This window comes from Melospiza georgiana, chromosome 23 (assembly GCF_028018845.1).
Source record: "Melospiza georgiana isolate bMelGeo1 chromosome 23, bMelGeo1.pri, whole genome shotgun sequence".
NCBI lineage: Eukaryota > Metazoa > Chordata > Aves > Passeriformes > Passerellidae > Melospiza > Melospiza georgiana.
Window position 1 is genome coordinate 9,386,077 of NC_080452.1, and position 25,466 is coordinate 9,411,542.

Genomic DNA, 25,466 nt, shown 5'->3' on the forward strand with positions numbered 1-25,466 from the left:
GCCCCGCTCGGTTCCCGGCCCTGTCCCGTTCCGTTGCCCTGCCCCGCTCGGTTCCTGGCCCTGTCCCGTTCCGTTCCCCTGCCCCACTCGGTTCCCAGCCTGTCCCGTTCCGTTCCCCGGGTCTGTTCCCAGCCCCGTCCCGTTCCGTCCCCAGCCCCGCCCCGTTCGGTCCCGGCCCGGCCCCGGCGCTTCCTGCGGCCGCCCCGCCCCGCGGTCACGTGCGCGCTCGCCCGCTCGGGGCTCGGCTGGCTCGGCCTGTGCGGGCGCTCGGGGCCCGGAGCGGCGGCGGGAGCGCGGCGGGGCCGGGGGCGCTCGGGCCCGGGGCGGCGGCGGGACGGGGCGGGGGGAGCCCGGCCGGGCCGTGAGGGCGCGGCGGAGCCTGGCGGCGGCGGCGGAGCGGCCTGGGGGCTCCCCCCGGCGAGCGCGGGCCGAGCGGGCCGGGCCGGCGGCCGTGGCGGGGCTATGATGAGCCCGCTGCGGGGCTCCGCACCCCCGCGTGTCCCCCAGGCAGGTCCGGCCCGCGGCTGAGAACCCCCCACCGGCGGTGAGTGCGGGCGGCGGGGCCCGGCGGGGCGGGCAGGCCCGGGCCCGCCCCTTCCCCCGCGCTGGGGCTGCGCCGGGCCGGGGAGGGCCGGGGCGGCGGCGGCGGGGCCGGGCCCGAGCCCCGGTAACGGCCCGGCCCCGTCCGGTCCGGCGGGCTCCGCTCCCGGCGGGCTCCGCTCCGGCCTTCCGGGCGCTGCCCCGGGGGGAGGCCGGGCCTGCCGCGGTTGGGTTTCCCACCGAGTCTGTTTTTCCAGTGCCTAGGAAACAGGCCTGGGCACGGGATCGGCATTCTCGCAGGGTCTTCCCACTTCCTGCGCTCCCCCGATCCTCTGCTTTGTTTTCTCCGGTGCTGGGGCTGTTTTAGCCTGGAGAAAAGGCGGCTCGGGAGTGACCTTATCGCTCTCTGCAAGTCCCCGAAAGGAGGGTGTAGCCAGGTGGGGGTCGGGCTGCTCTCCCGGGTAACGAACGGCAGGACAAGAGCACAGAGTGTTGAGCTGCGCCAGGGGAGGTTTGGCTTGGACAATAGGAGGAATTTCTCCACTCGTTAGACACGGGAACGGGCTGCCCGGGGAGCTGGTGGAGTCACCGGCCCTGTAGGTGTTTGGGCAACTGGACGTGGCACTGAGCGCTCTGGTCTGGGTGACAGGGTGGTATTTGGTCACCAGCTTGGACTCGATGATCTCAGAGCTCTTTCCAACCCAATTGACTCTGATTCGTGTCCTGGGACTCCTTTAGCCCTTAGAGAGCTGGATAAAGAGCCATGTGCTTCTCAGATGCAGTAATCTGCACAGCCTGGATCGGTGATGCCCTTAGGGCAGCACTTAGAGATGTTCCCTTCCGCAGTGGTGGGCACCGCATGGTGCTCAGAAAAACACCGGATTTTTGTCATTCTGCGTTTTGTGAGCTAGAGGATCTTGTCCATCCCAGCCTGCTGTCCCTTATGAGTTCTCCTCTTCCTTTCCAGGTATGGCCTCACAGCTGCAGGTGTTCTCCCCTCCGTCAGTATCCTCGAGTGCCTTCTGCAGTGCCAAGAAACTGAAAGTGGAGCCGTCTGTCTGGGATGTTTCAGGACAGAGCAGTAGTGACAAGTATTATACCCACAGCAAAAACCTCCCAGCAGCTCAAGGGCAAGCCAGCTCCTCTCATCAGGTAGCCAATTTCAGCATCCCTGCCTACGACCAGAACCTCCTTCTCCCCGCTCCCTCCGTCGAGCACATCGTGGTCACCGCGGCCGACAGCACCGGCAGCAGCGCCACAGCGTCCTTCCAGAGCAGCCAGACCATCACCCACAGGAGCAACGTTTCTTTGCTGGAACCATACCAAAAATGTGGATTAAAAAGGAAAAGTGAAGAGGTCGACAGCAACGGTAGTGTGCAGATCATTGAGGAACATCCACCTCTCATGCTGCAAAACAGACCTGCGGTGGGAGCTGCGGCCACGACCACCACGGTCACCACGAAGAGCAGCAGCTCCAGTGGGGAGGGAGATTATCAGCTGGTCCAGCATGAGATCCTGTGCTCTATGACCAACAGCTATGAGGTCTTGGAATTCCTGGGACGAGGGACGTTCGGGCAGGTGGCCAAATGTTGGAAACGCAGCACGAAGGAGATTGTAGCCATCAAAATCCTGAAGAACCACCCTTCGTACGCCCGGCAGGGCCAGATCGAGGTGAGCATCCTGTCTCGCCTGAGCAGTGAGAATGCTGATGAGTACAACTTTGTCCGCTCCTACGAGTGCTTTCAACACAAGAATCATACATGCCTTGTCTTTGAGATGCTGGAACAGAACTTATACGATTTCTTAAAGCAAAACAAGTTCAGTCCGTTGCCCTTGAAGTACATCCGGCCCATCCTGCAGCAAGTGGCAACTGCCTTGATGAAGCTGAAGAGCTTGGGTCTGATCCACGCTGATTTGAAGCCAGAGAACATCATGTTGGTGGATCCTGCACGCCAGCCCTATAGAGTGAAGGTGATAGACTTTGGGTCAGCCAGCCACGTGTCCAAGGCCGTGTGCTCCACGTACCTGCAGTCACGCTATTACAGGTGAGCACTGCCCTTGCTCCCTGAGCCAGGTCAGGCTGGTCCTGCTGGGGGCTCCTTCTGCACACACTGAGCTTTCCTGTGTAACCCCAGCTGAGGGGCAGCAGGAAATCATCAGCTCTGCATGTTTCCTGGAGATTTCTTCTGAAAGTTGGGTGTAAATAAATAGAATGGCTGCCTTAGAGTGGCCTAATGAATCTGCAGCCCAGCACCTTCCTTTCCCCCCCAGATCAGTGCACTTAGTGATTTTATCCTGTCCACTGGCTTGTGGCACTGTATGAGGTGGCAAACTGGAGAAGTGTTAAGTAGTGAATGTGTCTGCTATGATCTGAAACTAGTCCATTAACCTTGGACATTTGGAAGGGAGAGAAGTCAAAGGGATGCCAATTTCTATTCACTTTTGTTTCTTCTGATTCTTCATCTTTGTCTGAACCCCCTTCAGGAGCACATGACTTCCTGTGTCAACCCTGGCTAGGTCATGCTTTCATGAGACCTGCAGCTCCCTTAGAGCAGTGGTGAGAAACATCTCTGCTTCCCTTAGCAATATTGGAGATGTCTTCTGCCCTACTCCTGCCCAAGAATTAAAAGTAAATTATGGCCAGAGACATTGAAACTCAGAGACTGTGTGTAAAGCAAGCTATGCTGTTTCTTTCAATTATTTCTCCAGCTTGGCTCTGTTAAGTCTGTATTTGAATTTAAGTAGCAGCAGACTTCAATAAACGGATGCAGAAAGAAGTTGTGGCTTCAAAGGGCCGTGCAGAGTCTGTGCTGTGTTGTCAGGGCTGCTTTGGGTGGACTGTGAGCTCACTTGACGCAAAACTTAGAACTAGTATCTAGTCCTTCCAGCTGGGACCAGACAGGACTGAGACACTCTGCCCCACCCTGTGTCTCTGCCTTGTTTGATGTCTTCCCTGGCTGCTCACTTCAGTTTTTAAGCCTGGCTTATTGTAGGTTTGCACTGTTCATCCCTCATGCTCCCTGTGTGCTCGCTCCCTTTGTTTTTGTGTTGTTTTTCTTTTTAACTCCAGCACCCAGTACCAGCTTTCCATGACATTCCTTTCATGTGATACAGACTTTTCTTAATCCATTGCTCATGATCTTTGCTCAGCTTGTTGGCACCAATCTTTCCAATTCCAAACTATTGATTGGTATGTTTTTGTTTGTAGTGCAGTTGTCCCCTGTGCCCCCAGCTCTGTGAAAACACCCACTCTCTAAAATACATCATCAGTTTTGTTGTTTTTGCATGGAAAGAGGTGACCACTGGTCAAGAATCTGCTCTATCTGACTTGCCACATGTGTCAGCAAAGCAGTTTGGGGAGGCCCATGGTGCTCTCCATTTTCTGGTATCTCAGAAAACAGATTTAGCTGAGGAAAAGCAGTGAGGGGTGATAAGAATCTTCCAGGGGCGGCAGGGAGGGAAATTCCTGCTCCATCTGTGTGTGGGGCACTGGACTCCAGCCCCTTGCAGCTCCCTGGGGTGACTGACTCTGCCAGAAAGGCAAATAACCTGGGATTAGGTGGCGTTGGACTGTCTGCTTGGCTGGAGTGAGGAATGCTGTGATGTGGAAGTCTAGTGATATGTAATTAGTCAAATGGTGATGATTACTAAAGTCCATAATCTAGGAATTTACAGAGATGGTGCAGAAACCAGCTTGTTGTGGGAGAACTGGATTGCCTTACCCATATTCACATTAAATTAGTGTTCAGATGAGTTCCAGGTTGGAATTTTGTTCAGTGCTGTGTTTAATGAAAGAGCACAGACCAATTCTTCCTAAGGTTCTCTGCCAGCCATTAAAAATAAACCTCTCTGTGCTCACCTTTTAGCTTTCAGTCCCTGTTACTGACCCTTGGGTAAGCTCTGCTGTGGAAAGATCCCTTTTCCACAGAAACTGCCTGACCCCACTCAGGAGGGGCAGTTCTACTGCTCACGCCTCAAAGACTGAGCAGAAGTGCCCAAGAGGAATTCTTTGGCTCTGAAGCCCATCGTGGAGTAGGAGTAGATCAGCTCTCTGCAGTGAGCAATTCCTGTGGCAGCTCTAGGATGTTTTTGCAGTAATTCCTCACCTGAAAACGAGAGTACCATGCTCAGGTTGCTTTTGTTCTTGGGGAGGATGAACAATGGAAGGAAACAGTGTGCAGAAATAAAAAATTCCTGCAGTACTGCTCTCCTTGCTGTACAGAGTGGGGTTTCCTCATGCCCTGTGTTAAATGTGAGCGCAGCCATCCTGGCAGTTTACTGAGCTCCCTGCCTCCTGGTGCTGCCTGTGGAGCACAGACTGTGGGACTGGGCAGTCTGGGCCATGAGAAGGTGGCCCTGGGCACTGGGGGAGCTGCAGAGTGCAGGAGGATCCATTTCTCACCTCTGCTCTGGGCTCCATGACCTACTTCTGTGCCAGCCATGCTGGCCTGGGGAGCAGCAGTGCCTCTGCCAAGTCTAACTCTGCTAATCCAGCTCTGAGCTGGCCCTGCTGCTCCCTGCATCGCTGCACTTGCACAGGCTCCGTGTGCCCTCCATCCCCAAGCACAGGTGTAAACATGGGGTGTTTGGAAATGTTGGGAGGGAATCTTGCAGATTTCTGGGGCTGCTGTGAGTCCTTTCTCTTCTGAGAGTGCCCGAGTGTGTTTGTCAGCTTTGGGAGGCAGTGCTTAGCGAGCATCTGTGCAAAGAGTGTTGTTGATTTTATTTCAAAGAGCTTAAGATGGTAAAATCACTTTAATCTCTGGCAGAGCAGCTATGGAAGTGACCTCTGCCTGCTGTCCTGGTTCAGCTCACATCTCATAAGGCTGCTAATTGTAGTGATGGAAAAGGAGATGAGAGAAATTCTGATTTCCCAGCCCTGTCCTGCAATCAGAATGAAATCAGGTGGCTCATGAGAAGTTCGTTTATTTAGTTGCAGGGAATAAAATACAAAACTTCAACTTGCTATCATCGTGGTGTTGAGATTTAGGAATATGTGAGTCTGTTCCATCCTGGAGTGAAAGACCAACAAACTGCCACCAATCTCTATTTCCTTTGGAATTAGGGGGGAGTTTTTAGCACACTAGAGAAGGATTAGCATGCTCTGCATATTCCACAAGCCAGCTACATTTTAGTTTGTTTGCCAGTCCAAGTGCAGCATGCCTTATATGACAGGTCTGGGTCCTTTCTGAATTGGAAATTCCCACATCAGGGTAATCAAGAGGGGCAGTACAGTTTGCTGATGATGTAATGTAATGGCAAGGGAGGCTCCTGTGTAATTGTATGAATTGTATTTTTTCTACTTGTGAAGAAAGAGATTCCTCTGGTTTGCACCTGTTACTTAGCCTGTAGAAAGTTGTATCCATTCTAGTATGTTTCCTTAAAATATAAATGTTGGCAGGAGAGTCAGCATTCAGATATCAGCTACTGCTTGTACTTGCACAATCATTTATATTTTCACATGTGAGAAACCTTTCCAAAGTCAACAACTGTCAGGAGCAGCCAAACAAGAAGGTAGAAACAGATCAGTGTTGAGTGGAGAGTGTCATTATGTCTTAGCTTGAACAATCTGTTATTCTGATTACTGGAGGTGTATCATGGCTCTGGTTTGGGGGGCTCAGACATCATAAAATCTGTATAACAAAGAATAAATGTGACCTCACTACAACAGTGAGGTTATCTTTTTTATAGAGTCCCAGACTGGTTTGGGTTGGAGGGGAGCTTAAATCTCATCTCATCCCACCCCTGCCATGGGCAGGGACACTTCCACTATCCCAGGTTCTCCAAGCTCCATCCAGCCTGGCCTTTTCTGATCCTGTGCTTTCTCAGGTGCCCTGTGCAGCTGGGCTGAGTGCCTCTGTTTGGGAGACACCTGTGTAGACACCTGAAACAAAAGGTGTCTCTGTGTCACCACTGCACAAAGGGTGATTAATTGGGGAGTCACTCTTGCCATGGATAAACAGTTGGGAGGCTGAGGAGTCGAGGAGGGTGAGTGTCAAATTTACTGACACCTGTACATTATGCAAGCCCTGGTTTTTAGAATTCTGTAAAGGGATCAGAGATGGTTTCAGAGCCTTTTTTAACAACTGAAGTATCCATAGTGAAACAGCAGAAATGCCACACAAGCCCTGGGGCATGACCAGGAAATGGATAGCCTGGAGTTTAGGCCTTTTCTGTCTTCCTTTGCTCTTGTGTTAGTTATTGATGATGAAGGTCAAGGCTTTTGTATTTCCTGTACTTTCCAGGGTAAATTCCCACAGCAGCTCACCTGGGGCTTGCAGCACCTGGGGTTTTGTGCTCTATGCAAATGTGGGACCAGAATTTCTGCTGCCGGAACAGCCTCAGTTTGTTTCAGAACTCTGTGTAGGTGAGGAGCTGCACTAAAACATCCTTCTGTGTTATGAGTCAGCTCCAGACAGAAATCTCCCTGAAATCCCAACCTGTTAGAGAAGCAAACCCTGCTTGGAGTGTGAGGTTTTTTTATCACCTCCCCTAAAGGCTGGGCCAGACAGGTACATTTTGCATTAGGTGTGGTTGAGTGCACAGAAACCTGAAACACAACCTCCAGCTGGGCTCTCTGCGTCCATTTTAGACTCGAAACTCTCTGAGCAAACCCTGCGTGAAAACCTGCTGATAGAAACCCAGCTGCTCTCTGAGGAGCTCCTTTTCCTGGCTCTGCAGGTGCTCTCCTTCACCACATGAAGCAGGCAGCCTCCTGCAGCTGCCAACCTGGGGTCTCAAGACCTTCTCCTAGAAAAGTCCCTGTTTGCCAGAGCTTTTCTGCCCAATTCTGGTAGGATAGGCTGGACTAGATTATCCTGAAGGTCTTTCCATAATTCTGTGATGCTGTGTGCTGTCTCAGGGACACCTCACATGCTGTCATGTGTAATTAAACTGATTACTCAAGGAGTAGCTTTATGCAACTGTGATATAAAGGCCTCCTAGGAGCTGGGGGGGGCACCGTGGCAATAAATGAATCCATCTAAGTGAAAAAAGGTTGGGATCCATTAGGCCACCCTAGGAAACAACTTTTGCTTTAAAGTGAATAATTTGTATTCACTTTATAGGTTTTTTTTTTCACTTTAGATTTGCTTGTGTGTGTAGGGGCTTTACCCAGAATTGTTTAGAGTGAAGAAATGCAGCTTTTAGAGTAGAAGATTTGACTTTTTTCTGTCCTTTTCCCTTCCCAGAGCTCCCGAGATCATCCTGGGTTTGCCGTTCTGTGAAGCCATTGACATGTGGTCACTGGGCTGTGTCATTGCTGAGCTCTTTCTGGGCTGGCCTCTGTATCCAGGAGCATCTGAGTACGACCAGGTGAGAGCACTGGGGGGGTGTGGGATCTTCCCATGAAACCTTGATTTTCTGTGTTCACATCCTCCTGACCCCCCATGTCCTGCATCAGCTTTCATCAGTGCACATTGCTGCTGTCTGAGCTCATTTTCTCTCTGTGATATTCCCATTGTCTCTGGGCAGGGAGCACAGAGTTCTGTGTGTTTTCACTGGAGCTGAGTGTATCCTGTCCAAAAAAAGGGGCCAATTTGCAGTTAACCCCTGGTTTCCAAACCCAAGAGCTGTTGCAACCCCTTCCTGCCAAAGCAGAAGCAGGGTGTGTGTGTCCTGGTGTGAAACACCCTCTGTAATTTCACCATGAGGGCAGTTTTTCCATGTGGGGACAGAGCAAGCCTATCATTCCTGCCCTGTTAATACCTACAGCAAGCCTCAGTTTTTATGCAAAGTGTGAGCCTCAAGCTGTCTTTGGAATCCAAGGGCAAGACTCTGAGAGGCATCTTGAACTAATTAGTCCTTTCTGTGGATACTTGGCATTATTACCTGGCCTAGTCAGTGCCTATAAAAGGACAAAAAGTCTGTGAGAGGGGTTTTTTTCAGAGTAGCTTTTCCACTGGGGTTTTTACAGTGGGATCTTGTTGCAGTGCTTGGTATGGTTTTCCTTATGTGATAAAATACATGAAAACTTACTCAGTGTCTCACATGTGTCTTCCCAGCACTGTAAATTTCCAAAGGAAGCACAGTGGTACCTTAATGAGCACAATGAGTTAGAAAGTAGCTGAGGTAGGGCCTGGTGGTTTCCTTGTGCACTGAGTTTTGTGTAATTTCTGAGAACCTTATCTGCTGGTGTAGGTGGCTGGGGAGGAGCTGCTTTTTCCATTGCTTAATGACAGGATTTTGCAGTGAGGTGTGACTTCATGGGGTTCATTTTGATGTCTGAATTTCCCTTCATCACTGAAGATGACTTGGCTTTCATTTTTTTTTTTTTTTTTTGAGATTCTGCAGCAGCAAGTGAAAGTTGAGGTGGAACTTGTGAGAGGACCTCTCCAGCAATGAGTTCATGGGCTGGGCTGGGATTTACAGCTTTTTTTATAAACACCCTTTGGCTGTAAAGCAAAAGTTTGTCCTGTAAAAATAGAACTGCTACCTGAACTATCACACAGATACAAGAAATATCCACGTGCAGACACTTGGATCCGCCGTGGCTTAATTGAAAAGTGAGCCCATAAATTGATGTGATCACAAGCTGTGACAGTGCCCTGTTTTGGCACAGTGCCATAGCAGGAGCTTGGCAAAGAAGAAATGCTAAAGAGCTGTAAATGATCTGTAATTGATGGTTTGATCAAGGCATGGTTACCTTAACACTGTGGAATTTTTTATACATTTGCTGTTTGCTTTCCTTTTGAGCATAGCTTTTAAATTGCTATCCCTTTACCAGAGTCTTATCAATACAACCACAAGGATTCAGGAGGATCTTTGAAAATTCTGAGCTATTTTTTAACATGTAAAAATAAGTGTAGTAAATGTGTTTGAGGATATTTGGTTTCTTGGTCAGTGAGAGCTTTGCCATGATGTTATTCTGAAATTGTGTGCCTAACATATTGTGTAGGCAGGCACAGCAATGTTGCTTGGATAATCATGCCTTTAATTATTTATACATACATGATAAATTCTGTGATATTTTTCCCCTCAAAATGTCTATTTCTTACACTGTTTTATGTCTTAAAAACCTACAGTCTGCTTGCATATACATTAGCAAAAATATTTCCATAAAATAAGAAAGATGCATTTAAAACCTGAAATTTTTGCGTGATTGCAAAAGTGGCTTTATAAATACTTGAGATGGTCCCTTTAATTTTGCAGTTTTGCATATCTGGGCAGTCTTTCTTTACAGGTAATTTCCTATTAGCTGTGAACAAACCTGGCTGTTAATTACCCCATTAGCTGTGAATTTTTATGGTGGGAGTCCTCACTTCTGTAATTTTCTTTCCTAGATTCGTTATATTTCACAAACTCAAGGCCTTCCAGCGGAGTATCTTCTCAGTGCAGGAACGAAAACAAGCAGGTTTTTTAACAGAGATCCAAATTTGGGATACCCACTGTGGAGGCTCAAGGTTTGTCTGTCTCTCCCATCCCCAATTCTCTTCTCATTGAGGATCTGATAGAAATTCCCACCCATTTTTGGGTGCTGTGCAAACACTGAGTGAGGATTGGCTTTGGAGTGTGTCTGGCTGGGGTCTGAGGTTGCAGGAGCTGTGCAGAGCTCCTGGTGCTGCTCTGACAAAAGCAGCAGGGATGGTAGCACCAGCAAAGGGTGGGTGTTCCTCACTCAGATAATGGCTGCTCATTATGGGCTGCTCATTCCCAGGGAAGTGTGTCATCTTGTTGTCATCTCCTGACAATCCAACCAGTAAAATATGGAGTATTTTGTGATGGGCTTGTTAGTTTATCAGGAATCTGGTTTTGGGTTGGCAGAGGACAGGAAAGAATGAGATTTAGGCCTGATTTGCCTTTGAGCAGCAAAAAAGAAGGGAATTTTGCCTTTCTTCTTTGTAGAAGAGGGATTTAAAATATTTATAGCCTCTTTCTAAATCAGAAACCTTCAGTTCTTCTGGCTAATGCACTACCCAAGGCAGCCTTGAAATGAAGTCATGCTGTTGTTAATTCAGCTTTGCAGTGAATGATCTTTCCAGCTGAGGGAATGGGATCCCAGGGCTCCTTGGTTTGACCTGCTGGTGTGTGGTGTGTCTGAAAGCAGCAATTGATCATCTGCCTCAGCAGTTTCTTGATGCTTTTTCCTTATCAATACTCAATATCTCAGTTTATAATAATGCTTTCTTTTATAGACCCCAGAAGAACATGAGTTGGAAACAGGAATAAAATCAAAAGAAGCTCGGAAATATATATTCAACTGTTTGGATGATATGGCGCAGGTGTGTGGGCATCTTGGGGCACAGATAACTCATTAACTTTCCACATCTAATTTAGAAACTTTCATTTTTTGGGGGATCTCTAACAATGAGGCTCCTGTGCTGGAGCACCTCTTTTACTGGCAATTCAGAGCACTGATGGAGGTTTACAGTGATGCCAATTTGCATCAGAAATCAGTGGATTAAAAACATTCAAAATGTTAATTATAAACCTGTTTGAAATGTTTTGTGTTTTCTTATGCCTCAGTGTGTTAGCAGGGGTGTGCCCAGCCTGTTCCCAGTATAGCAGAGCAGTAGGAGAGCTGAGCCCCTTCAAATGTGTTTGTAGGATTAAACCTCTTATGAGACTTTGGAAATAGTGACAAAAACTACAGATCATTCTTATTTTCATTCTCTCCTCAGAGGTAAAATGAAGGAATATCTGAATGGTTTTAATATCATGAGGCTTTAAATCTTAAATATCAATTTTCTGTCGCTTTTGTAGCTGGTTAGATCTGTGCAGAGAAGGTGGAATCATTCTGGCTTGCCAGCCCCTTATAGATTCCCCCCAAAACATGAGGGCATTTTGCCAGTGAGTGGAGAATGAAGCCTGGTTGGTCCCTTTGAGTGGACCCAACTCCCTGTTGAGAAGAGAATTCCATGTGCAAGTTTGACTTTCTCTCCTAGAACGAGCAGGGGAAAGGCAGTGTTAGCACTGTGATAGCTGAAACTGGTCTGGCTAAGAGGCAGAAATGCCTAATAACTATTTCTGTGTGGTGTGAATTATTGAACTGTTGGGCAGCAGTTAATCTGATGCTTGTGTGAACTGCTCCCATGTGATTTTCCAGGTGAATATGTCTACAGACTTAGAAGGGACCGACATGTTGGCAGAGAAGGCTGACCGAAGGGAATACATTGATTTGTTGAAGAAAATGTTGACAATTGATGCAGATAAGAGAATTACTCCACTGAAGACTTTGAACCATTCCTTTGTTACAATGGCACATCTGCTGGACTTCCCCCACAGTAACCAGTAAGCTCCCCTGCATGGGCTGTTTTGTTCCAGGATTTGCTGGAATCACAGAGCAGCACTTCCCAGCTTTCTGTCAGGGCTTTTTGCTGCAGTTCCTGGCTGATCTGAAAATAGCAATGGCATGTGTAAGGAATGGAATGTTCATAAGCTTCCTTTTCATGTTTTAGGACATTCTTTGTTGGTTTAAAAGAACCCAAACCTAAAGCATGTGCATAAAGTTGGGAATCTGTCACATCTGTGTCCTGTTTTTACAAATCTGATGTTTTTCTTCTGTCATTCTGTTCCAGTGTGAAATCTTGCTTTCAGAACATGGAGATCTGCAAGAGAAGAGTGAACATGTATGATACAGTGAATCAGATCAAGAGCCCTTTCACCACTCATGTTGCTCCTAACACAAGCACAAACCTGACAATGAGCTTTAACAACCAGCTCAACACAGTACACAACCAGGTACAGCATCTTCCACCTGTTTTATCCTAATCAAAGACAAGGAGTAGGCTGATTTGGTGCCTTCAGGCCAAAATTTAAACTACTCTCCAAAATTCATAGTCTTGTCTCAAAGTCTAATTTCCCAAAACTCAGGCCAAGGAATCTCTTTTCTTCATGTATTGAAAATTTGTCAGTTCAGCAATGTAAGTTAATTGGGTGCAATTCATGTTTTTTGATCTGTGTTGTCTTAAGCCTTTTACCTCAAACATTTTCCAGGTGCTTTCCTCCCAGTTTTATATTGATGGTTCCTGTTGTTTGTTTTATAACAAAAAGAGATAAAATTACAGGAGATAAGTGATTTTTTTTTTGTTTGTTTTTCTAGGCCAGTGTGTTGGCTTCCAATTCCACTGCTGCTGCTACTCTTTCCCTGGCCAACTCTGACGTCTCCCTGCTCAACTACCAGTCTGCCCTGTACCCCTCCTCTGCAGCCCCAGTGGCAGGAGTGGCTCAGCAGAGCGTTTCCCTGCAGCCTGGAACCACCCAGATCTGCACACAGACAGACCCCTTCCAGCAGACCTTCATTGTGTGTCCCCCTGCTTTTCAAAGTAAGCCAAGAACCCTTGGTGTGATGCTGTTAAGGCAGGAGAAGTTGTGATTTGGACCCAACTGAGAAAAGCCTGACCAAAGCAGAGCTCTCTGTGGGTGTCACACGGGGCTCTTGCATCAGATGGAGGTGCAGAACCAGGTCAGACATGTGCAGGCAGCTTGATTCCCTTCCAGGTCCTGCTGGAACAGGTGACAGGACCTTGCCTGCCTGGCTTGCAGGCTCCAGCTGCTTGCTCAACCAGTTTTTCCCCCCAAACTGAACACAGCAGCATTCCACAGAAAGCAGGGAGCAGAGGAGCCAGACCTGCCTGAAAATCAGTGTGTCTTGCTGTGTTTGTTATCTCAACAGTAAATAACTGGTGTTTGAGCCTCAGTTCACAGCCCTGATGCAGGTTTCTGCCACCAGCAGGTTGTCACAGGTTGTGGGTCAGTGAGCTCAGCACAGGCAGCTCTGTTCATGCCTCTGTTCATCCTCAGGGTTCTGTAGCTATGCTGATTCCTGCATTGTCTTACTCTGGAGGGTTATTTGTGACATGGGAACTGATGGTGTAAGGCTTGAACTTCAAACTTGTCTCAGGCAGGTTGGAATTGGAGTCTGTGTCACTGTTTGTGCAAACCAGACTCCACAGAGCTGAGCTGTCCATCATGGCCCTGCAGGATCCCAGGGTGCAGAAGTTGATGTTCAGCTGGTGTTTTGCTGGGATTTTCTCAAAGCTTTTCTATCCCTTAATCCCACCCTATCCTTAGTAGAAATTTGATTTTTTGGAAACAAACTAAAGAATAGTGCAGCAGCTCAGTGATGTGTCTTGTCCTCCACAGCTGGACTTCAGGCAACTACAAAGCATTCTGGGTTCCCAGTCAGGATGGAAAATGCTGTCCCAATTGTGCCACAAGCACCTGCAGCACAGCCACTGCAGATCCAGTCTGGAGTTCTCACACAGGTAAAAAAGCCACCCCAAACCCCTCATAGGCTCAGCTGCAATTCCACCATCCAGGAGAACCTGCCTGAGAGCAGGGGGTTCTCAGGACACACTGAAAGGTTAAATGGAGATCACTTCTAAGAGAGTATTTTCTTGTCTTGTTTTGTTTTTCTGGAATATTTAAAGTCTGAACTATTTTATGTCATGTGGCTCCCTGGTTTTAGGAGTTTGATTTAATAATGGGAATAAATATGTGGTTTTCAGCTGCTAAAAAGAGGCTGTGTTTTTCAGGCATGGACACTGCCTGTAGGGCAATGCTGGTCATTTTTGCCTACACTTTAAAAATGTGGCAGGAGAAATCATTGCTGTGAGAAGTGAGATCCCGGTAAACAGAGGTGACAACACATATTACTCATGCTAAAATTTCATCTTTAAGTCAACAAAATTATTTCTGAATCCTCAGCTAATTACATTCTTAGTGTGAATTACTGTGTAGCAATGACATATCTATTTCTGCAGTTTGCAGATAAAGCAACATACAATACCAAAATTCACAAATTATTCCAAAAATGCTGTTTTAAATATTAGTACTGTGTCATAAATTCAACCCATTTTAATTTCCAAAAAGTAATCCTTTATTGTATAATAAGTGCCTGGTGATTCACAAGTTTTATTCACTGAAAATTTGTAGTTGCCTTTATAATTAAGTGCATTTTTATTTATTTGCATAGTTTTATTTTCTGCTGGCATTAACACATACTCTGTTAGTTTTACTCTTCAGGCAGCGTATTGCACTTACAGACCTTGTAGAAGAGTAATTTTTAGTTTGTTCAGTCCAAATGTTTAGGTAGCATTCTGTGATTGCTGGTTTCTTTAGCATTAATGATACAGGTCACAGTTTCCAAAAAGCAGAATCCACTTGAGGGCCCACCTGAATCCAAGAGTGCAAATTGTACACCAAGAATCTAATTTAAATTAGACAATTGATGGACTAATACATGTCTGGGTGGTTTCATCGTGGATAACTTTGCTCTTTCATGACACCAAAGACCTGCTGTGCCTTCCATGAAATCCCATAGTTTACCTTTTCTCAAGAGTTCTGTGTGTGGATTTGAAGGTCTGACAGCAAGTGCAGGGAGCTGCCCAGGGTGCACTGTGCCATGGCTAGTGCAGCATGGCTGTCACTTGCCCTCTGGGACCCAGTAAAGTGCCAGTAGCTGAGCTCACTTTGACTTTTGAAATGTGTCATCAGAGAGACATCCCCTCCCCAAGTTTTTCCCCAGCTCATTTGGACTTTTGAACTGTGTCATCGGAGAGGTCCTGTCCCCAAATTTTTCCCCAACTTGTTTTGGCTTTTGAACTGTGTCCCTGGACTGGAGATTCCCAGTTCCTCGTGCTGTCCTGGGTGCCCTGGAGGTGCCAGTGGAGCAGTGCAGGCTCTGGGTGTTGGTGCTGGTGTCGGTGCTGGTGTCGGTGCGCCCCTTCCCTCGGCGACGGCCCTGCCCGGCGCACTGACCTGCACTGACCTGCCTCAGCTCGTGTGTTTCACTCACTGCCTGATCTACATTTCAGGGAAGCTGTACACCACTAATGGTAGCAACTCTTCATCCTCAAGTAGCCACCATCACGCCGCAGTATGCGGTGCCCTTTACCCTGAACTGCGCAGCCGGCCGGCCGGCGCTGGTCGAACAGACGGCTGCAGTACTGGTAATTGCCTCCCTTGATTGTGTTCACTAACTGAGTTTTTGTTTTAACTTAGACTTGCAGAGGGCATGGAAGCATGTGCCATCTTGTGGCTGTGTTCTTGCTACATCTTAATGTCTTGTTGTTTTCCTCCCCAACATTGCTGAAGCACTGTCTGACTCTGACGTTTAGTGTGGCTCTGTAAAGAATCCAGATCCATTGACTATTACCTTTGCTAGCCTAGTACTGAAAGCTCTTCTAAACTAGACCCTAGAAGAGTTGTAATCATTCTTGTTCTTCACTTACTCTCCTATCTTTGCCTTTTGATTGTGGAATACAAAGGAATCAGTCTTTAGCTTGACTCTGCTACAGGTACCTGGATGGCCAGAATTTGACCTACTTGGCAAGTTAGCTCCATATATTGTTTGCAACACGTGTAAAGCTGCTTTGTATGGAGAAATGTTTCAGATCATTAAGCACAGGCTAAAATCCCTAATGACAGCAAATCCTTTAATGTATTGCTCTGGCAGTTGATTTCTCTTAACCTCTGTTGAATATTGACAATAATTTTCTGGCCTTTTGTTATTTATAGCCAATCGCACGTAGCTTGCTTCATCCAGATAAAGATTCTGTTCCTCACAGATACTTTCAGTTGATATGTATTTCTTGGTTCTTGAAATTAAAGGTGAGCTCTAGTATCCAAAATGTCAGTAGCTAGCTTTTAGGTCATTTGGAACAATTTTAAAAAAGGATGGGGGAAAGGAATGAACACACCTTTAAGAAATGTACGTTTGCCAAATTGTCCTCTTCTGTATTCTGGCACCTGCATCAGAACAACTTTGCAAGTGCCACAAAGAAGTCATTGTAAAACTCCAGAATCAGATCAGTGAAGCTTATGAAAACATTGCAGTGCACTAAAGTGCTGGTATCCTCACATGTCCTTCAAAGCACATTCCATTGTGTGAACCATGTTGTTTCTTGTGGCTTTAAAGTGGTAGTTTGAATGTCATTTTCTTCCGAGAGGGAGACCTCTGCTGAAGCGGAGTTTGCTCGAGTCATACCTGTCCTGAAATTTAAACCCACTCATTTGAGTTCTCGTGAACCAAGTGAGCTGCTCCCTGCTTCTGGGGATGGGAAGGCAGGAGAGTGGGGCTCTCCTGGTCACAGCTCTGAGCTGAACAGACCCAGGGGTGCTTCTTCTTTCCTCCTGTTGAAGTTTGATTGCTGAAAGGCTGCAATCTGGGCTCCAAAAACAGCAAGGGGTGACTATAGCAGAGCTTGGGACACAAGTGAGTTGTTAGTGATGTTCTCCAAAGTGTGTTTGGGCTTTGATTCAACAGGCAAATTCTGTTCTGCTGTGTGTGTGCAGTGGACTTGAGGTTCAGCTCCCCTGTACAGCAGTGGGGATCAGAGCCAGCTGTCTCCAGACTCTGAGCCTGCATTCTGAGTTTCTCTGGAGGACTTGACTAGTTCTGTTTGGATTCTGGGAGCCTTTGGCGTGAATTTGCTCACCTTTAGTGCTTCCAACACTTCTCCCTTGCTGCTTCCCCTGAGTTTGCATTAGCCATTTGCTAAGCTTTGCATATTTTTGTCCTTCCTCTGTCAAAACAGTTCGTCGCTTGGAAGGCCCGATTTCTGCCTCTCATTGGGAATTTAAATCTTGCTGTATTAAACTCTCTGCTTTGTCTTGTGCAGGTGTTGGCTTTTGGAAAGACGCATGGTGTGACTTTTAACATATTTCTCTTTTTATTTTTCATTTTTTCAATGTTATTATTATTATTATTATTATTATTATTCCGCTTATGTTGGCAGAGGTTTTAGCAGCTCTCTGCTTTGAAGGCTTCTTGTTCGGAACTGGTATTTATTTGTACTGAGTGGATCTGTTACTTGCAGAAATACTGAATTTGAAACAACAGGTTTTGCAGTTTAAGCTGCAGGACAGAAAGCCATATATGATCAAAATCATGGAAATATTATGCTGTCAAATTTGTTTGGGACAGTGATAATATTAATGAATTGAACCTGCCTTCATGTAACCAAATTATCTCTCAATGTGGCTTTTCTTCAATGCTTCAGCTGAGGTGGGTGAATTTCCACAATAATGACACCATCTCAGCTCTCTCAATGTGAGCCCTGCAAGGCAGAAAAGCAGAAAGGACCAAATTGGTTTCATATTTTGGGACCTTTCAGCAGAACAGTGGTGTGAGTTTACATTCAGAAAGAGTCCCAAGCACTGCTGCTGCACCTGGCAGTGCAATACCTGGCTGCATGTGCAGCACGATGTAAACACTGTTTTCTCCAGGTGACAGCAGTGATAAAAGAGATCAGCAAAATGTTGGGGAAGCTCATTCCTCTGATTTTCTTGTCCTTGGGAAAACATGCAAGGATGAGCTGTATCTCTGCAAGCTAACAATCCACCCTGGTGCATTTATTGCTTGGACAGATCTCTGCCCGCCCCTGCAGGAACTGAAACCTAGTGATCCTCGTGTCTGTGTTTGTTGTTTTGCAGCAGGCCTGGCCGGGGGGAACCCAGCAGATCCTGCTCCCTTCCACCTGGCAGCAGCTCCCAGGGGTTGCTCTGCACAACTCTGTCCAGCCTGCAGCTGTGATCCCAGAGACCATCGGCAGCAGCCAGCAGCTGGCTGACTGGAGGTGAGGATTGCAGGAGCTCCAGCTCCCTGCCGAGTGGGAATGCATCCATCACGGAGCCCACAGTGTCTCCCTTCTCCTCAGGGGCTCGTGGTTCCTGCAGTGTAGTCATGGGGTTTGGGTCTCTTGTTTCTTCTCTGCCCCAGGAATGCACATTCCCATGGAAATCAGTACAGCACTCTCATGCAACAGCCATCTCTGCTGACCAACCACGTCACCTTGGCCACAGCACAGCCTCTGAACGTTGGGGTTGCTCATGTTGTGAGGCAGCAGCAGAGCAGCAATGTGCCAGCAAAGAAGAACAAGCAGCCAGCACCGAGCACAGCCAAGTAAGGATTCCATTGCTTTCTTTCCCAATCCTAGAAAAGCCACAAGTTTGTTTGTGGAGGTTGCCCTTTTGGTGGGGAAAAAAGCACCTTCTGATCACAGAGGCATTGAGGGTGTAACTTTATTATGCTACAATTGCATTTAAAGATGTCTTTGATAAAGCCTTTGTGCTGTTGTCACTGATTTAAATTTTATTAATTTCAGTGAGGGCAAGGACATGGTTGACCAAGTGCTTTGCTGGTTTTACAGAGGGGTTTTACACTCCTGGGGTGTTGGTGCCATAGCAGTGCAAGTGACAGAAATGCTGGATGAGGGCTGGCAGTTTCTGGCAATGTTCAGGTGGCTCAGTCCCATTCAGAGCATCCCTGAGTGCCTTTGGCTGTGTCTGTGGCACTTTGCTGTTTGAGTGTGTGCACTGAAGTTCTGCTCCTGTTCGTGCTGGTGTGTTTGTCTGAGCTGGAGCTGAACCCTGCTGTGCTCTCCCTGCAGGTCCAGCTCATCTCTGGAGCCTGTGCCCACCCAAGTGTACTCTCTGATTGGGAGCAGCCCCCTGCGCTCTGCCTCGTCCTCCTCCAACGTGCCGGTGCAGGAGCAGCACCAGCCCATCGTCATCCCCGACACGCCCAGCCCCCCTGTCAGCGTCATCACCATCCGCAGCGACACCGACGAGGAGGAGGACAGCAAGTACAAACCTGCCAGGTGGGCTGGGCATTGGGCTCTGCTGGGCTCAGCGTCAGGGAGAGGGGGGGACACGGCGTGTGAGCCCTGGGCAGGCTCAGAAGAGCTGCATGAGACAGAATATTCCCCATCACATCTCTGGGTTGTTAATCTGAGTATTATCTGACAGGGAGGGAGGGAGGGTGTGAAATCCCAGAGTGAGATCTGTAACCTGGTGGGCAAAGCCAGAACATTTCCCATTTGTATTTTGTCCTTTTTCCCCCTGCAGTTTGGGTATGAAGCAGAGATCCAACGTCATCAGCTACGTCACTGTCAACGACTCCCCTGACTCAGACTCGTCCCTGAGCAGCCCCTATGCCCCAGACCCCCTGTCCTCGCTCAGGAGCACTGGGGGGGCCCTGGAGCTGCCCAGCAGAGCTGCTGCTGACAGCTCCAGCTCCCGCACCATCATCGTCCCACCCCTGAAAATGCAGCTCAACGACTGCATCGTGGCCACCCAGGCTTCAGGTGGGTATCTCAGGGTGCTGTGCCCGGGCTCAGGTGCTCTCCTGTCCCTGTCACACATTCATCGTCACTGTTCTGGACTTTGTACAAGCCATAGGTTTCACAGCTGCTGTTCTGAAAGCTTTGGTTTGTTTTCATAGTCATTGATAGATTTACCTTTAAGTTACATCTGGCTGCATTTAGGAAGATCTGTAACCATTCCTGATGGTTTCTTAGTCACATTTGAAATTGTAATTAAAGCAAAGCCCCTGTGACAGAAACAGTCAGTTTGGTGCCTAGAGCTGTGGGCAGGGGAGGAGTGCACTGAGCTTGTGGCATCTTGCAGGCATCCTGAGCAGCAGCAGCAGCAGCAGCAGCAAGAGCAAGCCAGTGGCCTCAGTGAGTGGGCAGTCGTCAGGATGCTGCATCACACCCTCGGGCTACCGCTCCCACCGCGTGGTCACCAACGGCGTGCAGCCCCTCAACCTCAGCCAGGTGAGCCCACCTGCCCTGCTGCCCTGGGGCTGCTTCACAGCTGCTTCAGGAACCTCTGAGGCAGGGAGGAGGGCTGGCTTGCAACAGGATCAGTAGTTGCAAGTGTTAGTTCTTCAGAGCTGGTTCTGTCCTGGGGTGGGGCAGGGCAGGACAAGTGTGGTTGTCTCCATAGTCTCTCTTTGTGTTCCTTGTCACACCTGACTTACAGCAGGTCCATCTTGCCACTCAGGAGGGTGACACCAAGGTCCAGCTGTTGAATTAGAGTAACTTTGAAGGCACAGTAGGAGGAAATTCTTTAGTTCTTTACCTTTCTTTAGAGCTCACAGAGTTCCAACCAGTAGGTTAAGACTGGACTTTCTCTCTCAAACTAACAATTGACACCCGACATCTTTGGATGTTTCAATTCAAAGATTGGTTTCACTTCATTTTGTGTCAGGACTTTTGATCTCTGGGTCACACTGCAGAGGAGAGGGAGTGTTGTTACCCCTGCAGTTCACTTCTGGCATGGGCACCAGACAGGTTTTCTGGGGATAAAACAGGGCAACCCTGCTGCCACCCTCCCAACGTGCAGAGGAGTAGATGTGTGAGGAGTTCTGGGTCAGATGTAGCACCTGCCCTCACTTGTCCAGCTGTGGTACCCCCCAAGTGGCAGTTTGCCCCATTTCAGAGGAAAAGTGTCACCTTTGTCCCCACGAAGTGCAGTCACCTTCTCAGATCTGCGGGAGGCCGTCACGAGGGAGGATCTGCAGCGGTGTCAGGGGGCTCTGGCTGCGCCTTGCTCACCTGAGCACGACCACTAACCTCATTTACTCCCTCCCCTTGCAGAACCAGCAAACCACAGTGCTGGCCTCCCAGGAGAGAAACGGCAATGCTGTCCCACGCCGGCAGCAGGCTTACGTGGCCCCCCTCACGTCAACGATTTCTCAGGCTCCCTACACGTTCCAGCACAGCAGCCCAGTGCATCCCCACCTGGCAGCAGCCACGGCCAGTGCCCACCTGTCCAGCCAGCCCCACATGTACACTTATGCCCCCAGCAGCGCTGCCACGCTGGGCTCCACCACGTCCATCGCCCACCTGTTCTCCCCGCAGGGCTCGTCGCGCCACGCCGCCTACGCTGCCCACCCCAGCACGCTGGTGCACCAGGTCCCTGTCAGCGTGGGGCCCAGCCTGCTGACCTCTGCCAACGTCCCCCCCGCCCAGTACCAACACCAGTTCGCTCCCCAGTCCTATATTGGTGCTTCCAGAGGATCTGCTATTTACACTGGATACCCGCTGAGCCCCACCAAGATCAACCAGTACTCCTACTTGTAGTTGCCGGTGAAGCGCTGTCCTGCGAGGGGCCTGAGAGGCTGGAGAGGATTTCAGGTGAACCTTTGCCTGGGAGTGACTGCCTGGTTCGTGTTTCTCCCTGATCTGGTTGTATGTTGTTCCCAAATGTCTCTGGTGAGTTCAGTCACTAACTGAGCAGCATGCTTTGTTACCAGTACGAGGGTCACTAATTAAGTTTTTAAAATTTTACTTACTTTTTATAGATGCTTTTAAAAAATTCATGGTCACGTTTATTTAAAATTGTTCTGTTGTGCTAATCAAAAGGGGTGTCAAATCAGTGTCTCAGAAGACAGATCCTGATGTCTTTTTTAACTTGTGTAACTTAAACAAACAGATTTGCAGATTCTATTTTAGCAGCTTGCACAAATCCACGTTGCCACTAAAAATGTGCATGTTTATCTCATTTCGTTGCTGGGGCAGTTTTAAAATCAGATTTAATATTTTGACATCTGTTCTGTAATTCACTTTGTCTTTAACAAATCGCTGGTTCTGAAAAGCCATTACATCTCCATATATGTTTCTGTCAAAGGTATTTTGTTTACTCCTCTGCTTTGTTTAAGGACTGGTAGAGGCAGCTGCCTTATGCCAGCAACACGATACATTCAGGAGTCCTGTAAACCCTGGAGTGTGCTTTGTGTTCTGGAACATTCTCCATAACCCAGCTGAATTTTTTTTGTGTTCATTGCAGAATTCTTCTAAGTGGTTCAAACTGTATTCAGGATCTCACTGTGTGACAGAGCTCAGCAGCTCTGTCAGGGTGGTGTTGTTGTCTCCAGCTGAAAGTGAATAACGCAGCATTGCTCTAAAATTTGGTTTCTGCAGCTTATTAGATGCTGGCCCTATAATGGAGCTGGATTCCTTCACAGAAGCACAGGGCTTTGCTTTGTTCTGTTTTTCTTAATGTTTTTGCCTCACGTGATTCATTTAGGAGGGAGATAAATTTGAAATACAATGAAACATCACTGTATTGATGTGTACAGCTTTTTATACTCCTGTGAGCGTATCCTCCTGGATATGTCAGCAGCTACTCTAAAGCGCTCTTAATAAGACTTGTAAACAGTACGTGCATGTAGGAATTGCAAGGAAAAAAAAAAGAAAAAACAAGACAAAAAAAGAGAAAGAAAAAGAAAAAAGGAAAAAAAATTCCAGATTTTAAAGTTTATTACTGAATTTAAAACTATTTTAGAAGTTTTGTATTGGTGGTGTTTTAATATTTTACAGAAAATGAAATATGTACATATTGATTAGAAAAATATAACAAGCAAAACTTCCTGCTAACCCCAAATGTTCTGTCTTTGTAATCAAAATGTGTAGTGATTATACTTGAACTCTGTACTTAGTGTTTGTCTAATTCTTAAACGTTCCTGGGGATGGAAGTGTTGTATCCTTTGTATTTAAACCAAAATGAATTGATTCATGTTGGAATGTATGTGATATAATGCAATGGTTAGAGCTCATCACTGTAGCACTGAGAGAGGAGTAGAGCTTCACGAGAGGAAAGGATACCTTGGATTTGTTTTGCACAGGTATGTGTGATGAAGAGTTGTTCGGTGTGTCCCCTTATTGTAGTGCCTTAAATGATGATGTAGTGTGACTAGAGTTTACAGTGAGCTTGCCTTACGAGGGACCAGCAAGCCCCCGTCGAATTGAAGCAATTCACCCACCCAGCTCCCCCAGCCAGAGCAGCAGGATGGTGCAGAGCCCTCTCCCTGTCACCGCTCTCATCCCAGCTCCGTTCTTGTTCCCGGTGAAGCGACGTCCCCTCGAAGCTTTCCCTTCAAATGGCACATGTACTGTTAGTGTCTGTCAGTGCATTTCGGATAAGGTAGTGCTGGGAATGCATTGGAATGTTTAGTCTAATATTGCAGAAGTGATTAAATAACGTGCAATCACTTTTATTAGGTTTAGTGTAGCGTTACCTTCCCCCACAGGAATAGCAGATGTGTCGTGTAAAATATTGCTAGCTTGGTGATAGAATATTTATACCAAAGAGAGCCTGCTGTAAAGCACATAATACCATTAAAAAGTTTTATAGCTACTGCTAGTGTGGAGTTGTTGGGAAGGTCTGTCAGCTGTAGCCCTAGTTAGTGTTCAGAGGAAATACTCACTTTGGATAATCAGTGCAGGTTTTGGACTACACTTTGTTTTCTTGGGTCCCTTGTACCAGGAATTATTTCTCATCTAACACATAAAGTATCTTGTCCAGAAGGATGATATAAACTGGTTTGAGCAGTCGTGTGACTGCAGCAATAAGAGGTTTGCTAACCTTGAACCCCAGTTTATGTTCTGTCCCAGTGGGAAGGAGGCCAGTCCTGACCTGGCTGTGGCAAGAAATGCCCGAGCCATTTCTGCAAGCCCACGTTCCTGCTAGGAGGAAGCCTGGACTGGCCTGAGGTGGAGGGAGCAGGGAGGGCTGAGGGCTGTGGAGCTGGGCGGTAGCGTTAGCCCCCGTTGATGTTCAGTGTGTTTGTAGAGAACCAACCTTGCTGTGCCACATCGTTGCTGCAAACGATGCTGTTTGTTGCTGTAGGCACTTTGTTGCTTTTTTTGACATTGCTTGTGTTCAGTACTTGCCTTGAGATACCTCTTGGGTACAGAGTTGTGCCTTTCCACCAAAAGGCAAACCGAGCTCCAACTCCCCGTTTCACAAATAGGACTTCATGGAAAACACTTCACTAACAGGAGAAAGAAAAAAGACCTCTAGCAAAATCTGCTAATAATTTTGAGAACTTGCCCACTTTCCCTTAAAAACAGCAGCTTGTAATGTCCATTTAGAGGACCTTGGGACACAATTAATCCCAATGAAATGTATTCCCAAAGCACGGTGTCATTTCCTCCACTGCCCGAGTTCCCAGAAGTCTTGGAACGGGGAGGATGAGATGGAAGTGATGTGGGTAAAATCAAACGTGCTCCATTTGGAACAAGCTGTCGAATGCTACCCCAGAATTCCTCTGTGATACACAGCAAACCCCACCCCAGCAGGGCCAGGGCCTCCCAGGCTGGCCCCAGTATGTGATGCCCAATTTAGGTGTATAGTGTTCTGCTCTAAGGAGATACATCCCTTCTTCCCTTGCATATCCAGCCTCAAATTGGGTTCGAGAATTGACTCTCCTCATTGTCAGAGCCTGCTACACATTTTTGGAGAGAAGTCTGCTATCTCTGGATAGGAATTGGCATCCTTTAATTTCCTTCACAGCTAGTTTGGGATTCACCTGTGGAATATTTGATAGCCAGCTCGTGGTCCCAGCTAGGTTTGTCTGTGTGATTCTTGAGCTGTTCAATCAGTTTTCTCTTACCTGACCTGTATTTGCAGCTGTGATAGCCCCTGCAGAGGCAACTCCTGAGGCTTTCCTGCTTAGCACCTAATTGATGGGATGCAGTAATTTACCTCTGACTCAGCAATTTCTTTTAGTACATGAAACTAAATTGCTTCTAAATGACAGGATTGGCACAGCCCTGCTTTCTTTTTTTTAATTTTATTTAAACTTCTGAATGGTGCCGCATGTCCACATGGTTGTTTGTTGCTAAACTTTATATAATGTGTGATTTCAGATTCAGCTTGAACTATATCTATCTCACTACATGTAGCAGTACATTATATGTAATGTTAGTATTTCTGCTTGAATCCTTGATATTGCAATGGAATTCCTACTTTATTAAATGTATTTGATATGCTAGTTACTGTGTAAAATTTAACTTTCTTTTATGGTTGTGCTCTTCCTTTTTACAAGCCGCTAGATACAGGTAGTTTCTGACAATTACTGATCTATGTTTGTATTGCTGATGTACTTAGGGGGTATGTAAAAATCATTTTAACAAAAGAAATAGATATTTAAAAATTTAATACTAACTATATGGGAGAAGGGTCCATTGTGAAAACATAGTTTATCTTTGGATTCAATGTTTGTCTTTGGTTTTACAAAGTAGCTTGTATTTTAAGTATTTTCTACATAATATGGTAAAAATGTAGAACAATTGCAATGCATCAATAAAAAGGGTTAATTTTCTGTACTCTATTCATCTGGTCACTCGGTCTGTTAAGGGGGGGTGGGAGAGGAGGTTGGGGGTATCTGGAATGAGGTGTAGATGGTGTGGGAT

The 25,466-nt window shown here is 47.3% G+C and overlaps 1 protein-coding gene across 5 annotated transcripts; it reads left to right on the forward strand.

Annotated features, from left to right (window-relative positions):
- The first annotated feature begins 449 nt into the window (after positions 1-449).
- Positions 450-25,384, forward strand: HIPK1 (homeodomain interacting protein kinase 1). Of its 5 annotated transcripts, none has more exons than XM_058039653.1 (16): positions 450-544; positions 1,508-2,585; positions 7,731-7,854; positions 9,822-9,941; positions 10,674-10,760; positions 11,585-11,769; positions 12,057-12,219; positions 12,581-12,803; positions 13,624-13,745; positions 15,297-15,431; positions 17,917-18,059; positions 18,203-18,385; positions 18,873-19,082; positions 19,330-19,572; positions 19,901-20,039; positions 20,865-25,384. In XM_058039653.1, the coding sequence occupies exons 2-16, from the start codon at positions 1,510-1,512 to the stop codon at positions 21,348-21,350; spliced, it is 3,639 nt and encodes a 1,212-aa protein (XP_057895636.1). In that variant the 5' UTR covers positions 450-544; positions 1,508-1,509; the 3' UTR covers positions 21,351-25,384. The 5 variants fall into 5 exon arrangements, with proteins under 5 accessions (XP_057895636.1, XP_057895634.1, XP_057895638.1 ...); XM_058039651.1 differs by having other exon boundaries at positions 19,330-19,568; positions 19,891-20,039; XM_058039655.1 differs by having other exon boundaries at positions 19,330-19,568; positions 19,891-20,039; positions 21,129-25,384.
- Positions 25,385-25,466: the final 82 nt, after the last annotated feature.